The 18,990-nt window shown below is 31.3% G+C and overlaps 1 protein-coding gene across 1 annotated transcript in view; it reads right to left on the minus strand.

Moving 5' to 3' along the window:
- Window positions 1-5,171: 5,171 nt before the first annotated feature.
- The window catches only part of flw (flapwing), a 94,298-nt gene continuing 80,479 nt past the window's right edge, over window positions 5,172-18,990 (minus strand). Inside the window, exons 2-5 of the mRNA XM_067781213.1 lie at window positions 9,854-10,201; window positions 9,449-9,792; window positions 6,123-6,257; window positions 5,172-6,059 (exon numbers count right to left, since the gene is read on the minus strand). Of these exons, the coding sequence (XP_067637314.1) occupies window positions 5,943-6,059; window positions 6,123-6,257; window positions 9,449-9,792; window positions 9,854-10,201 (944 nt within the window). The 3' untranslated portion in view covers window positions 5,172-5,942. The remainder of the gene's footprint in view (window positions 6,060-6,122; window positions 6,258-9,448; window positions 9,793-9,853; window positions 10,202-18,990) is intronic.

Below are 18,990 nucleotides of genomic sequence, written 5' to 3' on the forward strand. Positions count from 1 at the left end.
TATATATTAACTATACTGTAGTAGGTTTCGTATGCTTAAAAGTATTGCTTTAGATACATACTTTTTATTTTAATTAACGCAATACTAAACACATTGTTTGTGTTTGCATGAAAATGTCTGCTACTACTTGTTAATTGTATTTTGGTATAATTGCAGCAATTTATTTGATTTGTTTTAATTTTTTTTCGGGAACATATTGAAAACTATTAATTTATTCAAAGTAGAAAAAATGTGTAATTATTTAACTTTACTTTGAATAAATAGTACATGCACACACATATATATTATTTTATAATAACATATAAAGTTAAGTTTTTTTTGTAATTTTTGAATTTTTTAACAAACACAGACTCATACAATGCACTGCGCTGACGACGAGCTCATTTATTATTTTATGTATACATATATGAATGATTTCTTTTTTTTGTGTTGAATGTTCGTTTACGTACATATGGCAACTCTTCCAACAACATCTCCGTGCAAATTTTCAAAGAAGTTGTACTGTTTGTATGTATGTAGCAGTTTTTAGTAACTTGTATCTTCGAAGTGTTATATATATTATATATACATACATACATATATATTAAATATAAATATATATATACATACATACGTACTTATACTCATGTCCATCATTTAGGCCACAATATATCAATGGATTATTTGTATTATCTGTTTTTCTATATTTTTTAAATAAAAAACTACAGCTATGTAGAGACTAAAAACCCTTCATTTCGTGGGAACAACATGATACTACTTAAAACATAGTATTCCATTTAAAATAAGGGTTGGGTATTGAAATGAAATCAATAAGGCAATCATATATAATGGATTGTAAGCATTTGAAGACACTTAGCGCTTGTAAGTTCTTAATTCGAAGATGAAAAAAGTTGAAAATACAACGAAATAAACGAATAAAAGCATTGAAATGCAATGTTAATTAAAGCCTTAGCGTCAGCTTTAGACACAATCATTGAAATTTTCAATAAAAAAGCAAACAGAGCTTTGATTTTCGAAAATGTTAAAAATATCCTCAACCTGAATTTTTGGCGCAAGTTTGATGAGCGAATGGAATTATTTGGATTTCCTACCGATCTTTTAATTCAAATTTTATTTTAAATTCGAACTTCTTAAATTTATTTTAAATTCGAAATTCTTAAAGAATGTTTCCCAATTTATATTCAGCGTTTTTAATTTCGGCATATAGCATATATGCTTTATTTTTTTTTTTCGATCTCAATTCAGAAAGTTTTCGAAAAAGATAACATGTGTTTTATTATTTTAAGGGCGACTTTGTTAAACTTAAGTCACATAGAACTCATGCTATTTTCAAATTCGCCTATTTTGAATAGAAATTATCAGCAAAATAGATATTCAACATTTTTTTGAAATTAATTTTAATTAACGAATACGAGAACTTTTGTTCGAGTTTTCATATATAATAATATAACCCTGTTTGTACAAATCTAAAATGCACAATTATTGTAAAGTTGTGTTTTATTGCGAATACTATTCAGCTTAGGGTCAAGTAAAAATAATAAAAAACACATTTTCGAAAGCTTTGGTGTTTTCGATCGAATTTATTCACATGCATAACAACTTCAAATATCAATTGGAACAGCATTATTATATTTGCTTTTTGTTTTTTTGTGACAATGCAACAAATTCAAAATTTATATCAGAAGCGAAGTTATCACGTTTCTGGGAAGCACAAACGAGGCTTTTTTATTAAAACACAAATTTTTTCGAAAACAATGATTAAAAACTAACTGTAAGATGAATTTGAATGTTTATAAATAATTTTAGCCACTTCAAAACATTACGTTTAGCAGCTTTTGAATACTGGAAAATATTATTAAGTTTCCATATTCGAAAGATTTTCGAAATTATATTTTAATCATATGTTTGCAGAGTATATTCGCAACAATTATATAAAATGCAACACAACTTTGTATTTGAAGCTAAATCTGTGGAGTACTGGAATTCATTGTTTTATAAATTTACTTTCTATTCGGGTAATTTAGATAATTTTCTGGTTTTAAAACCAGAACAGTGGGCTTTACTCAATTTCTGGAAGCTGCCAAAAGTTTCAAAAACTCATATATGTAATACTCCTATATTGGTACAAAGGGCTAGGTACATTCCCAAACATCAGAGTGCCGATATATTGCTGTTTAAACGTTTTTGTATTCAATAATCGAATGTAACTAAATTTAAATTTTTTCTTGTCACACTTACGCTGCTACAATCACAAAAATTTTATAGGCTGCCTTGTTTTGATTTCCAATTCAAAACACATTGAGAGCATTTTCTATATACCTACCCCAGCGGGTTAGGGGGCTACCCGCGGTAGGTATGCCTGTCGTAAGAGGCGACTAAAATACCGGATTCAAGGGGTTTGTGTAGCACAGCCCTTTCAGGTTGCCAGCGCAATACATAGATTCTCCAAACCCAATTGTCAACCTCACTATCAGTGGCGAATCCTGTTCCATTAACAGCCGAGGATCTGACGACCCCAAAGTCCCCATGGATCTAGAGGGCGGGAAGGCGGGATGACCTAGAAGGTCGCATGTGGTCATAGCAAATCGTTCCCGAGGTGGTAGGGCTTGGTACTGGAACGTACCGGATCTGCATCCGGCAAAGGACCATCAACTCGATAACACTCCCCAAGGCCTTCGGGGAGTGTCCTAATCGCTACAACAACAACAGCATTTTCTATTAGCAACTAGCTTTACCATGCGCACGTTGTAACGCCCGAGATCGAATGGATGTTGCGTTATTTTTTCTGTTTTGTTTGTTGATAATTTAATTTATTGTTCTGTAAATTGAATTGAATTTTGTACGCATATTTGGTGAAATTTTCTGTTAGAACATTTTATTCTTGTATCTTAAAAAAAAAAAAAAAAAAGAAATGTAAGGCGCGATAACCTCCGAAGAGATCTAAGGCCGAGCTTCTCTTCCAATTTGCGTCGTGCTCCTCTTGATTTTTCCCTACAAATTGGCCGGACGGGACCTACATGTTTTATGCCGACTCCGAACGGCATCTGCAAAGCAGATGAGTTTTCACTGAGAGCTTTTCATGGCAGAAATACAATCGGAGCGCTTGCCAGACACTGCCGAGGGGCGACCCCGCTTAGAAAAATTTTCTTCTAATTGAAAAATCTTATTTCTATAATTTTGATGTTGCTTTGCCCGGGAGTTGAACCCAGGGCATACGGTGTGATAGGCGGGGCACGCTATCATCACACCACGGTGGCCGCATCTTATTGTATCTTATTTTATATTATTGTATTGCTTTAACCGCTGATGATTGTTCCTTTGATTACATTCCGAAGAAGCATGAGTTGTGAGCCAATTTTTAAAGTTGATATATGCGCAGGCATTCCTTTTGGTTCTAAGGAGTATAGAAATTCATTTGGATAACTCACAATTTTATCTTCATCTGTAACTGTGTCGATCGATTTATATTTCGTCACTTCCCCAGGAAATTGATTTTGAAAGCGATCATTGATTTTGTTAACATGATCATTTTTGGGAGCTAAGATAGTTCTTTCGCAATTTTATCTTCATCTGTAACTGTGTCGATCGATTTATATTTCGTCACTTCACCAGGAAATTGATTTTGAAAGCGATCATTGATTTTGTTAACATGATCATTTTTGGGAGCTAAGATAGTTCTTTCGCATAGCCAAAAAAACAAAAACATTTAAATTTAAAATTCTTAATTCTGAAATATGAAAAACTTTCGTCTTGATCGAAGGAACCTCGAGCCAAAATTTGGTGATGATCGAAGTATAGCAAACACGTTTTCATAGGGAACACACACACAGAATTTGATTTTTATACAAGATGTAGATAGACTGAAGCTAAAAAATTTTTTTAACAGCGGCAGATTACTAAACGTACAAAAGGCATAACAACTAAACTCAACAATGCAGTCAAACTTTAGGTGTTAAAATAACTTAACGTCACATAGCTCCTTACCAATTTTAATTATCCTACCATTACGACATCCAGATATATGCAGTATAATATATTCCATTTGTATGGGAGATGCCACGCCCCCTTTTTCCCAATTCCATATTTTCTTGGTGGTGTTAAGGATTGACCTCAAATAACTCCTTACTGAATTTCAATGTTCTAGCATGTATACCTTCAAAGTTATGCAGTACCAAAAATTCCATTTGAATGGGAGGTTCCACGCCCCCTTTTTCCCAATTCCGCCTTTTCTTGGTGGTGTTAGGGATTGACCTCATATAACTCCTCATTGAATTTCAATGTTCTGGCATGTATACTTTCAACGTTATGCATTACTAAAGATTCCATTTGTATGGGAGGTTCCACGCCCCCTTTCTCCAAATTCCGCATTTTCTTGGTGGTGTTAGGGATTGACCTCATATAACTCCTCATTGAATTTCAATGTTCTGGCATGTATACCTTCAAAGGTATGCAGTACCAAAGATTCCATTTGTATGGGAGGTGCCACGCCCCTCGAAATCGAAATTATTTTTAGCGTAAAACATTCCCGTTGATCGAAGGAACCCATAACCAAAATTTGGTGATGATTGATGTGTGGGAAATACGTTTCCATAGCGAACACACACACACAGAATTTGATTTTTATATATATATGGCTAAACCGATTTGGGATTTCAAAATCAACTAACCATCATCTCTCCTTCCTGTATCTTTCCTAAAAATTTCATGGCAATCTGTAGAGCCGTTCTCGAGTTATGGAGTGAAAATCAAAATGTGCACTTCTTTTTATATATATAGATATAGGAGTATTACATATATGCAAAAACTTATTAGAACAGGACTTATTATCTTCTGGTTTACTCGAATACCAACACTCACAATCTCGACATTACAATTAAATAAATTATGTAAAACTAATTTACGAGACTCCTTGGCGCACACACCTAGTGCATAAATGAAAAAGTATTTTAATTAATTATAAAATTCTTTTTTTTTTTTTTTTTGAATGGAGGCATAATTTCGGGGAACTTGAAATCGTGTTTAGCTTGAAAACATGAAATATGGGATATTTTCTAAATATCTGCATGCAGGAGGCTTTTTGTTCAGTTAAACGGCAATGTGGCTTTGAAATGTGAAAAACTTTCTTTTTAAATAAAAGTTTAAAATAAGTTTGGAGAAAAAGACTTTAAAACTGGTTTTCATATCTTTATTCAATTTATATAAAGTAATTCTTAAGTAGAATAATTTTGAAAACTCGAAATCGATTTTAAGTATATTGTTTGAATATTATTGAATTTTAGTTTTAGGCATTCCGTTTTCATATTCCTAAACACATGCAAACTATGTTCTTAAGACACATTTTAACTATAATCTATTTTCTAAAATCTTCCGTTTCGTGTGTATAACTTTCTAAATAGTATGACAAACTTATTTTATAAATTATCAAATAAGAAAAACAATAAATAAAATAAGCACAGAATTACACATATTATTCGTTACTGTCTTATGCAATGTGTAGGCAATGTACAATACGATTTTTGTTATACATATTTTTTAAAATAAAATTTTACATATTCTGCAATTTCTGGAATTTATTGTTTCCTTTCTTTTTTAGTTAAATGTTACACATTTTCTTTTCTCTATTTAAATCTAATATGTTTATTTTGTCGGTATTATTGTTGCTATAATTGCTGATATATCATTATTCAACTCTTTCGTATTGTTTTTTTGTTTTTTTTTTTTGTTTTTTTTTTGCAATTTTTATAATTTTTTTTTTTTTTTTTTAATTTTTATTCCCATCTTTCTTACTTGCTGCTAGACCGCTTCTTCTGCTTTTTATTTGTTTTTTTGTTATTACATTTTGTATTTGTTTGTTTTACATTTGCATTCTCATTAACATTTAAGAATTTTAATTTAATATAGTAATTAATTAACTTTTAAGGAAATGGAAGTGGATGGATATATTATTTGCCTTTTTTATTCGATGCTATTAGCGGTGCATTGCGTTGTGGCGTAGTCGGTCGCGATGAATTCATGCCGCTGTACAAGTATTTCGCTTTCTTTTCGGATGGTTTTAGGATCTATTGTCAAACCAACACATGATTAATTTTGAAAAGCTTTGGATATCAAATAAAAATATTTACCTGGAATGAGCACATTAACGTATCATCCACAGTCATCATGCCACCAGCATTATCGAATTCACCACAGTAGTTTGGCGCTGAGAATAGCGTAACGAGTTGGCGGCGCGCAAAGAATTCGTAGCCATCTTCAACAACCTGGAATTAGAAAGGACGAGTGATTAAATTTAGTTTAAAACATTCCTTTGCTTTTTTTCCTCTTTTTTTAATATGAATTTTAAATTCCAAACAATTTGTAATTTTTGAAAAAATAGTTGGAAAATTAATTTCAAAAGTATATTTCTGGGGCCTTATTCTGTAACTCGAAAGCTGTTAAATCACATAAGTTTCTTTCTATATTTTGTTGGCCTTATTTGATATGATTAAATATATTGGTTTGATGAGCTTGAGGCCGATCGATCGACCGATCGAGTCGATCAAGCACATCATTGCGTTCCTGATGATGACTTCAGGTCGAAGTCGAAATATCGACCAATTAAATATTTTTGAAAAAGGAAAATAAACGTGTTTTATTTACTTTACCGCCTCAAGCTTATCAAACCAATATATTTAATAAGTTTCTTTCGGAAAAAATTTCTTTCGAATCGAGTTACATGGCTTTTGAGAAAATCGATGAAATAATGAAGTCAAATCACTTCTTAGAATGTGTAGAACTGAATTTAGGTTTTTAAACTTTTTTCAAACTCTGATATTTTCGAGCATATGATGCCAATCCAAAAGCTAATGAAATGTGTTGATTTTTCGAAGTTTTGCCGCTCAGAAAGCTTCTTTAAAAAAGTGTAGAATTGAAATTCATATCATTTCATATTAAACATTTTTTAAATTTCTATATTTTTAGATGTTGAATAAATTTTTAAGCTATGAAATCAACGATATTGTAACGAATTTAGGGAAATTCCGCTTATTTGCAACCTTCTACTAACGTTCGTGTCGCTAAACTGTTGAATAAATAACTCCAATATTCAATAATACAGAATGGCTTTTATTAAAGTACTTCACAACTAAAAGCTTGCTTAATCAAACTGATTGGTCGTGCCTCAGCTGGTGTAGCTTTTATACTCTTAGGTTCCCTCGTTGGCATATTTCTAGGCGTTTCTATTTCTAGAATTTACTACTTGTTTACCAGCTATAAATTTCTCAGCCATAACTACATATACACAATTATAGCTTCTCGCATAGCCATATGCGCGTGTATATGTGAGTGATACTTCCACCGATGATTGCCTGCTTTTGGGAGTATCTCAGATATATGCATGTGTTTGTGCGTTTCTCTCCGCTGCATGTACGTACATATGTGTAGACATAATGATTGATTCGTTTACGTACATACAAGTGTCGCAGCTTGCTTTATTGTAGTTGTGGCTTTATTTACTTAGTATCAGATTAGTGATGTGAGTATCACTTAGTGTCACTAATATTCGTCACAATATTCTGATAATATCGAACATAATTTGTGCTTATTTCAAATTTTTAAAATTTTTACATTTTTCGAAATTTTAAAACTACCGAAAAAATGTATTTCCAATTTAAAATTCAGACTCTTTGTATCATGTAACAAAAGTTCAAATAACTCTTTTTATACTCAGCGTGCTTTGCGCACAGAGTATATTTACTTTGATTGGATAACGGTTGGTTGTACAGGTATAAAGGAATCGAGATAGATATAGACTTCCATATATCATAATCATCAGTATCGAAAAAAAAATTTATTGAACCATGTCCGTACGTCCGTCTGTCCGTTAACATGATAACTTGAGTAAATTTTGAGGTATCTTGATGAAATTTGGTATGTAGGTTCCTGGGCACTTATCTCAGATCGCTATTTAAAATGAACGAAAAACCGAAAAAGTGCGATATTTCATTACCAATGATGGATGAAGCGATGAAACTTGGTAGATGGGTTGACCTTATGACGCACAATAGAAAATTAGTAAAATTTTTGACAATGGGCGTGGCACCGCCCACTTTTAAAAGAAGGTAATTTAAAAGTTTTGCATGCTGTAATTTGGCAGTCGTTGAAGATATCATGATGAAATTTGGCAGGAACGTTACTCCTATTACTAAATGTGCGCTAAATAAAAATTAGCAAATCAAATTGAATATGTTTACAGTATATAAGTAGATTATGTCAACAACAACTCCAGCAATGATATGGTGCAACAAAATACAAAAATTAAATAAAATTTCAAAATGGGCGTGGCTCCGCCCTTTTTCATTTAATTTGTCTAGAATACTTTTAATGCCATAAGTCAAACAACAATTTACCAATCCTTATGAAATTTGGTAGGGGAATAGACTCTATGGTAATAACTGTTTTCTGTGAAAATGGGCAAAATCGGTTGAAGCCACGACCTGTTTTTATACACACTCGACCGTCTGTCCTTCCGCTCGGCCGTTAACACGATAACTTGAGCAAAAATCGATATATCTTTACTAAACTTAGTTCACGCGCTTATCCGAACTATGGACCACGCCCACTTTTACGATATCGAAAATTACGAAAAATGAAAAAAATGCCATAATTCTATACCAAATACGAAAAAAGGGATGAAACATGGTAATTGGATTGGTTTATTGTCGCAAAATATAACTTTAGAAAAAACTTTTTAAAATAGGTGTGACACCTACCATATTAAGTAGAAGAAAATGAAAAAGTTCTGCAGGGCGAATTCAAAAGCCCTTGGAATCTTGGCAGGAATACTGTTCGTGGTATGACATATATAAATAAATTAGCGGTACCCGACAGATGATGTTCTGGGTCACCCTGGTCTACATTTTGGTCGATATCTCGAAAACGCCTTCACATATACAACTTAGGGCCACTCCCTAAAACCCTCATTAATATCTTTAATTTGATACCCATACGGTATAAACACATTCTAGAGTCACCCCTGGTCCACCTTCATGGCGATATCCCGAAATGGCGTCCACCTATAGAACTATGGCCCACTCCCTTTTAAAATACCCTTTAATACCTTCCATTTGATACCATGTCATACAAACACATTCCAGGGTTACCCTAGGTTCATTTTCCTACATGGGGATTTTCCCTTATTTTGTCTCCAAAGCTCTCAGCTGAGTATGTAATATTCGGTTACACCCGAACTTAGCCTTCCTTACTTGTTAAAATTGCGAACATTAATTTTGCAACATCGAATACTGCATTTTTGAATTTTTTGTTGAATTGGGTTACTTCATACTCCATCGATGTTTCTGAGTTTACTCCCTCCAAAATATATTAAAAACAACTTTTTTGGCCACGCTTTGGATATTCCAAAAACAAATATGTACATTTTTTGCATCCAGCCTTATCCTTTCAAACCGCTCACCTGATGCGCTCGACAAATGAGATCCAATTCGTGTCGATGCAAAAATTTCGACACCACATCCACGCCAAATGTGAAGCTCACGCCACGGTCATTCTCACCCCACCCTTGCACATCCTTATCCGGATCACTCCACAGCAGATCGCACAAGAGCCCTGTATCGGGAACATCAGTTGGACGCATAAGACGACGTATCTGTTCCATGCCCTGCAAATCAGGACTCAGACCACCGTGACAACAGAAGATCTTTTCATCAATTATAGCAGCAACAGGTAAACAATTGAAGCAGTCTGTGAAAGTTTTCCACAATTTAACATTGTAACGACGTTTGCATTCATCGTAAAAACCTTTAAAAAAAACGTAACATTATTGATGCACAAAAATCGGAAATTGCACCACACAACTCACCATAGATTCGATTAATACTGGCGCATTCGTGATTGCCACGCAACAAAAAGAAATTCTCAGGATATTTAATTTTGTAGGCCAAAAGCAGGCAAATTGTCTCTAATGATTGTTTACCCCGATCCACATAATCGCCTAAGAATAAATAATTGGCTGCTGGCGGGAAGCCACCATATTCGAAAAGACGCAGCAAATCTGTGTACTGGCCGTGTATGTCGCCGCATATGATCAGAGGTGCTTCGAGTTCCAGCAGTATGGGTTGTTGTAGAAAAATTTCACGTGATTTCAAGCACAGGCCGCGCACTTCCGCCTCGGACATTTGTACAGATTTGCCGGCTCGACAACTGCGCACTGTACGAGGAAAAAGTGGAAAAATGGAAAATTAGTATCTTAAAATATATATAGCATACTTTCAGGTGCTTATAAAAAATATTTAATAGAATAGCAATAATATAAAGTTAGCTATGAAAATAAGAATGAGAGATTATATTTCGAAATATAATTGCGTATCGGGAGTTGACAGAGCTGTTGAGTATTTACGTTGAGTTTTTTTTCTATGAACTATTTAGCAGTGTCCAACTATTTTGCGCAGCACACTTTTTGGTGGCTGAAGTAATAAACGTTGCAGTTATTTCAGAAGCAGTTCACTAGCATCCCACACAAAAAGCGTCATCTGTGTGTGAGATTTGCGAGTGCGAGTTCACCAACCTTAACTACCATCACTTGACTATCGACTTGAATTTACAAAAAAAAAAAAAAAAATCATTTTAGGTGTAATAAAATTGATAAAGAACTGTCGAACAGCACCCATATTATTCAAACATTTTTTTTTTTTTTTTTTTGTAATAAACTTAAATAAAAAACTAAAAAATAATGCTAAAGGTTTAATTTCGAACTTCGAAAGCCCCTAAATTTGTTTTGGATGCTAACTTCGAATAATGTAAAACTGCAGACCCAAGCAGTCTCCATAACCTAATCAAGCGCCATGTGTTAGCGTATGAACATAGTCCCACGCAGTCGGTATCTGTTAATTATAAAAGGGACTTCGAGTTCTTTTACAAATAGGCTACAAAAGAAAGCGACAGATATTTAATGGAGTATACATTTATGTATATATTGATTCTTTTAAAGAAAACCAAAGCAAATCATGTACATGTGGCCTAGGTGATAACCTAAAAATGCATTAAACAATTTTTATTCATTATATAATTTTTTGAAACAGAAACTTTTTTCAAAGAACAAAATTTTTTTGAACTCAAAATTTTTCGAACATGCATTTTTTCGAACATGAAAATTTCATGTGGAAATAAGATATTATTTTCTGAAGAACAGTTTTGTGGCTATTAGAAATTACTTTTAAAAAATGGAAAAGCAATTTATACGCAAATCGCACATCAAATTCCAGCATATTCATTGTTTTGCTAATAAAAAACGAAATTTCAAAAGTACTTTAAGCTATATTTGGCTACAAACAATTTTTTTCATGAATTTTCTAATCTAAATATTTATAAAACGAAAAACATTGTTATCATATTGCACAAGGCGAATCATGCCAAAAGAAAAATATGCCAAAGGTGTTAATTAAAGCTGAAACGATTCAGCAATGTTTGTTTGAATTCATGTTTCCTCTATTGCAAGCAAATAAATTGAGGTTATTTTTTATTGAACTAAACAAACAAAGCACACAAATGTATGTAGCTGAATAGTTGGGCGGGAAAAAGAATAAAATTTGGAAATAGAACTTTGTCTATACTTACAAAAATTTATTTCACGTCTGTTGCAATATCCGCAGCAGAAACGGCGTCATGCAGGCAATTTTTATTGCAAAATATTGTACTTTGATAATTTTGTTTATAATTGATTTTAAGTACTCTAAGGCACGAATATCAACAATTATTTTGTATTGTAAACAAAATTACGAAAAATGTTAGGCAATAGCAAAATTAATTAGTTGCGCAGATTTTGTAATATAAATTTGAATTTTAATAAAATAAAATAGGACTCTACCTTTATTCGATTAGTCTTGTTAATTAAATAATAATAAAATTTTTGGTTAAAAGATTACTTGGTTAATTTAAATTGTGATTAATCAAAACAGAATATTACTTCAGGAATTTTCAAAAAAAAATTTTAAATCCAAACATTAAAAGCAAAATAAAAAATTTTAAATAAAAGGAATGAAAAATTATAATTGAAGGATAACGACCCCCAATAGTTAAAGTATAGAAAGTCAGTAATGCGATTAATCATTTTATTTTAACTGTGATTAATAATAATTACTCAATTAGTTTTATTTTAAACAAAAAACAGATTACTCGAGTAAAATATCGATTAAATGAATAACCAAAGTTCTGATTATTCAAAATTTTTAGTAATCAATTAATCAACCAGCCTTAATAAAAACAAATAACAATATAAAAAGCAATCTGAAGATAATTGCTGAGCGCTTGTGACTACAATTAGATTTCAAATAACATTACTCTAATTGTGATTCTAAGATTAGATTCGATTTTGATTAATTCAGTTGCAATCACAAATGTTCACATTACGAACATAATAACTCTAACCATAAAGTTTCAAGCACTAGCAATCACAGTCGGCAAATATTCGTATTCAAAATAATCGTACTCCTGCGTTTGAATCCATCGTTTTCAGTTACTTAATTAATTGAATAATTTAAGTTCTGATTAATCAAAATGTTTAGTAATCAATTCATTGCCCTGTCCTAAAAAAGTAACAGTATAAAATACAAAAAGAAATGTTCTGTGACTACGATACTATTTTAATTAACATTACTGCAGTTCTGATTCTAAGATTAATATAATCGTTTCTACTTCAGTTGCAATCATAAATGTTCACACTACGAATATAATATCTCTAATCAAACATACAATTTCAAGAACTAGGAATAATAGTCATCAAATATTCGTATTCAAAACTAACTGACAGCTGTTTTTACCCATCGTTTTTCGGGCTGCGAACACTGAATTTGGTAAACAACAATCACAATAATGATAATCTCATTCTTTTGACTTCATTTTAATTAAATGTCATCCTAGAATAACAATTGAAATATTATTTGTATTAAAAATGTTCATGGTATAGAACATTGCAGTTGTGATCGTTACTTTTAAGGATTACGATTAATGCTACTATTCATTAATCGTAATCCTTAAAAGTAGTAGTAAAGGTAAGACTTCAAGTACAGTCATTATAATTAGAGCATTCACAATGGTGTAGTTCAGACTACTGTAATCATTACAGAGACTCTCAAGATTACAATTACAGTAATCACAATCCCTGATCATTAACATGAAATCCGAATTCTCATTTCACCCTCTCTGATCAAAGTTTTTTGCTTAAGAAATGTTTCTTTAACAAATTCACAGAAAAATTTTAATAAAAAGTTTGAACAAGCGCAATAACAAAAACGTACACTTCGACTCGACTTTTCAGTGTCATTCATTTATGCAAAAATTCCAAGTAAATTTGGCATGCAAGTGAAAGCTACTTTGCAGGCAATTAAGAAACCTGTAGAAAAGTTCTTAGATTTAAGCTTGATTGAGCGCCTGAAAGTTGGCAATCAATATTTAATTCCAAATTTTTAATAAAATAATAATTAATTAAATTTAGATGTTGAATAGTTCTTTTAAGCAAAGTGTTGTTTGAGGAATTACGAAATAGTTGTAGCATACTTTGAGGCAATCGAGCTTTTCGAAAGCAATCTACTAATTGCATAAGCAGCATAAGAGCGTAAAATTACTAAATCTTAGATTTAATACTTAATGGTAAAAATTCCAAAAAGAAAACATACTAGTTAAATTATCAACAAAAAATAGCCATTCAAATAGGTGCGCCTAAGTGTAGGCAATTTTAATTTGATTTTATTATAATTCCGCACAGTATCTGTCAGGCATGCTTAACCAACGAACCGATATCATTTCGTTACGATAATTAACGTTAATAAACGAAACAAAGTCATTTCGTTTCGTTTATTAACGTTAAAAACGTCAAATTAACGAAATGATTTCGTTTCGTTTTCTGCCATATCAAAACGGAATCAAATCGTTTATGTTCATTATTAATTTCAAACTATGCTGGCAAAGCTGATTGATGGCGGAGTCATTAAAGGTGAAAGCAATAGCCAAGCTGATTGCAACTTTTCTCATGAATTTTGACAGTACGAACATTTCTCAGAGTGTTTTTGACATTACCACCAACGAATTACACAAACAAATTATATGGAGTTTGTGTGTGTATGTGCGCTCGTTGTTACTACCTTACGGCTTCACCATGGCTATAGCATTGCCAGCACAATTCAAACATAAAGTATCACGTTTTTGTTAACGTTTTTAACGTTAACGAAAGCTTTTCGTTTCGGATAAAAACGAGATACAATTTATCTTGATAATTTCTTTATCGATAATATTTCGAAGTGTTTCAACGGAAACGGTGGAAATTTTTTGATAAACGATTAGCTTAACGTTAAGGTGCATCCCTGGTATCTGTCATGCCGATGGCGTTGAAGTTGTAAAATGCAGTGAGAACAATAAAACATGCTTCATTTATTATATACAGTTATGTATTTATCGTATGTCATATGCAATTATATTTAGGTCACGCACTCAATTAGTTGACAGCGACCGACAAATAAATTTAACAGCTGTCATTTTTGTGTTTACGGCAAAAGCAAATTGACTAAAAGTATTGCCATCTTTTATCAAATCATGCCTGTCATCCTTGCTTCGCGATAACTGACCCTTTTTGGGAGCACTAATGGAGATAAAGTATTCATCCAGCTGTATTTTTCAACTCTGTGGAGGCGCCACTTCCTCTTTCCTTCGCTTACCATGAACTAACTTTCGAGTTTACCACATTTGATGACAGATCACAGCATTTGTTATTCAATGGCTTTTAAGGACTGTGGCAGGCGCCTGGAAGTATGCTGCAGAAACTTCTAATGATATAAATTTACGTATCTTTATACAAAAATCGCTGCTTAAGCACATTAACGTCATTCACCTCAAATTGCACTAGCCTTTTAAATACGCTGATACATATGGCTCATTAAAGTATTACACATTGTGTAAATAAAATTGCGCATAAATGAATATTTAATTCACGCTATATTTACTTGCACGCTAGGGAATGTTATGATGTATATTTTTCGCATTCGCAATTAACAATATATATTCGTGTTTGTAATTCTCAACTGATTTATTGCATTTGCGCAAAACTTTTCTATTCTACCTCAGCGTGTATCCTTTCCATTGCATTAGTGAATGAATGACAGGTGGTAAAATTAAAATTTAATTGCGATAAGTACATTTATAAATCAGACTAGCAATCGCAGTGGGAGATGAGGAAATTTGTGGTTAGAAAATTGCTACACTATTATTATTGCAAGACAAATAAAATAGCAAACCGGTGTGCACTTTTACAACATTACTCACGAACTTTACAACATTACTCTCGATCTAAAGCAAATAAATTATTTTCACAGCATTTCAAAATTTTGAACAATCGCTCATTCGCCTTTGGTCTTGCTTTTAGCACAAAACTCGTTTTTATTACACTACATACTTGTAATTTATGTAGTTACAATTGTTCAATTAACATTGATTCTGCTTTCAATCATTTTTTAGAAGTTGGGTGCGTTCCATGAATTTACTGTTTCTGTATTTTCTTTTCTTCAATTTTCATGTTCAGTTATTAGGATGTAAGTGATGATGAAAATTGTGTATGTAGAAAGTTTTTATTATACGTCATCTGATTTTATTTTTATTTTATTTTAAAATTTTTTAATTATTTAAAATTTTTTTTATCTTTTTATTTTTTTATCTTTTTATTTTTTTATCTTTTTATTTTTTTATCTTTTTATTTTTTTATCTTTTTATATTTTTATCTTTTTGTTTATTTTTTTTTTTTTATGTTTTTATTTTGTTTATCTTTTTATTTATCCCTTCACCTTTTTTTCTTTTTATTTCTTTATCGTTTTTTCTTTTTATCTCTTTATTTTTTTATCTTTTTGTTTATCTTGTTATTTATCTTTTTTTTGTCTTTTTATTTATCTTATTATTTTATATATTTTTATTTTTATGTAATTTACTTTTTATTTGTTTACTTTTTATTACTTATTTTTTTACTCTACTTTTACATTCATACTTTTTTATCCTTTAGTTTTTATTCTTTATTTTTTAAATTTGTTTTCTAGCATTTTCGTTAATCTTTTGCTTTTGTACTTTTTTAATTTTTTTGCCTTTAACTATTTTAAATTTTTTTTTTTCTCTGACTAATATTAATTTTTGAATTTTCTTATTATTTCTCTTTTTGTTTTTCTTTTCATTATTTCATTTCTAAATTAAAACACAACACATTTTTTATTTATGTTTATTGTTTTCTGACATTTAATTTTTCTCTAGTTTTTATTCATTTAAAATTTTTTCCTACCTTTTAATTATTAATATATTTGTGGTTTTTTAATTTTCGTTTATAATTTATTGTTATTTAATTTTTTTGCATTAATTTATTTATTATTTTTAATTATTCATTATTTTTTTTAATTATTTATTTTTTTTAATTATTTATTATTATTTTTTTAATTATTATTTTTTTTTTAATTATTTTTTTTTATTATTTATTTTTTTTTTAATTATTTATTTTTTTTTAATTATTTATTTTTTTATTATTTTTTTTTAATTACTTTTTTTTATATTTTTTTAATTATATATTTATATTTCATTTTTTTAATTATTTATTTATATTTGATTTTTTTATATATTTTTTTCACTTTTTTATTTCTTTCTTTTTCTTTTATTTTTCACACCCTTGCCATTTGTCTTGCTTTCAATATTGTTAACTTCTTTCTTAATTGATTATATTTTTTTTTTTAATTTTCAACTTTTTTCAATTTTTTTTTTATTAAACAGATTAATTTTTCTCAGGTTGTATTCCTGTTAATTGTTATTACATTTCTCACAAACACCCCTTGCACAAGGTGGTCAAATGCAATATTCAATCATCCAATAGTTGGACAACAAAGGATATGCCGTCATTCGCTGAGAAAGGTTATTACTGTCGTCAAATCAATTCTCACAATCCACATCCGACAGGAATACATTTAGAACGTACACTCACTCATTTATCTATATATGCAGTTGATTATACAAATTTTTATCTATATAAAAATGAAGGCTTGTCAAAAATATATTTGCAATCTCTTGAATGGCTGTCAACGTCGTTGTCACATGCAAATCTGAACGACACAAGACAAGAGTGAATACGTATGTATGTGTGTTGCTGATTTTTATACAAAAATTTACTGTCACCAGGACATCCTGCATTTCAACACATGCATACCACAAATATAATAGTGTGTATATATGCATTAACATTATTGACAGAGTTCAACGGAAAGAGGGGAGCTAGGAAAGAGCAAGCAACATAAAATTTATTTAGGAGACTCCACACCATTGTCTTCGTTCTCTGTCGTATGCTTTAATTTAAGAGCCATCGACGCACAGCATCAAGAAGCAACTATTGTCAGATGGCACACAAGTGCCAGTGCCGGAAAGTATGCAACATTTTACAAAGTAGTGTTGTAAAATAAGGGTTTATTCTGGTAGACTTGAGTCGAAAGAACAAAAGCTCTAATGGAAAATAAAGTTACATTTTTCAATGCACTGTGTCACATTGACGATGTTTTATATTGTTTTATGATTTAGACTTGGTTTGCTTAACTTCAATTACAATATTGTATTTTATTTAACAAATTGAGGCTGCATGGCTTTCGTTCACAAAGCAAATGTGATGTTTTTTTAGAAAAAGGTTCATTATTTATAACTGGGTTAAGCAAACAAGCAGTAAATGAAACATTTTATGATGTCTGATGGGAATGCTTTGGCTCTTACATATTTGCGAATAAAGATATATGTACATATATCTGATGGTTGAATGTTGGTAAAAGTTAGGGTGAATGCATTATTGTGGCGAAATATTGAATTTTAAAGTCTTAGAAACTGATGAATGGCAACAATGCTTTATTTTAAAAAGCAAATGTGAACAGCAAGGCAAGTGATGTGGTGGTAGCGTGATCCGCCTTTCACACTGAATATCCTGTGTTCAATTTAAATTCTGTTTTAGAGTAGTTTTTTGAGCAAAAAAGGGATAAAATTCACATTATTTTTGTTTTTATATAAAACAACCACAAATTGTGGTTTTGACACCAACATTTTTTTGTGTGTAAGTAAGTTAGAGCCTAGAGAATATTGTTGGTGAATAAACGTACCATTAGAAGAATGTTCAATGCAGGTGCTTTGAAGCTTTTAGCTCTTGAAGTTAATTTTACTTGGAAAAAAACTTGTTTTAAATTTTCTTGTGTTTGTCATTTAATGTGATTCACTGGATTTGTTATGATTTGAACGAATAAAAAATTCTCTCAAGGATGTTGTTTTAAGGAGTTTTTGCACGACGAAGCTTTACGCCTTCCAACTTTTGGTATGTGAAAAAATTATGAATTCAATAAATAATGAAGCTTTTATAAGTTTACCTTTCTGAAAGGTTTTTTGAATGGACAGAGCTACACACCCTCTATATCAATTATAGGGACTTTCGTTTCAGAAAAAGGGAATTTAAAAAATATTGGAGCTTTTAACAAGTGTAACTATAAAGAAGCTTTTTCAAAGCCGACGGACTTCCACTTTCCTACTTTTTATCAAACTTTTGTTTGGGGAAGAAATATTATAAGTTTAAATTTGTGAACAGGGAGTGGGAGTGGGAGCGAGAGCAAGAGTGAGAGAAAGAGTGGGAGTGACAGTTGAAGTGGGAGAGGAAGTGGAAGTGGGAACGAGATTTTGATGGGGAATGCGAGTTAGAATGGGAATAAGAGTGAGTGTGAGTAAAAGTGTGAGTGGGAGTGGGAGTGAGATTGTGAATGCGAGTGAGGGTCAGAATTAGAGTGGGAGTTGGAGTAGAAGGGTATCCCCCTATGAAATAAGGGATGGAGAAACATAAGAAGAAAAAGGGAAGGTAAAGTAGAAAAGAATGGGGGGCGAGGCTCACTTTTTGAATGTTGGCAAACCAATTTTCGGGCAGGACAAAGTCTGTCGGGTACACCAGTCATTTAATAAAAAGAAATGCCT

The sequence above is a fragment of the Eurosta solidaginis genome, chromosome 4 (genome assembly GCF_040869045.1).
Source record: "Eurosta solidaginis isolate ZX-2024a chromosome 4, ASM4086904v1, whole genome shotgun sequence".
Taxonomy (NCBI): Eukaryota; Metazoa; Arthropoda; class Insecta; order Diptera; family Tephritidae; genus Eurosta; species Eurosta solidaginis.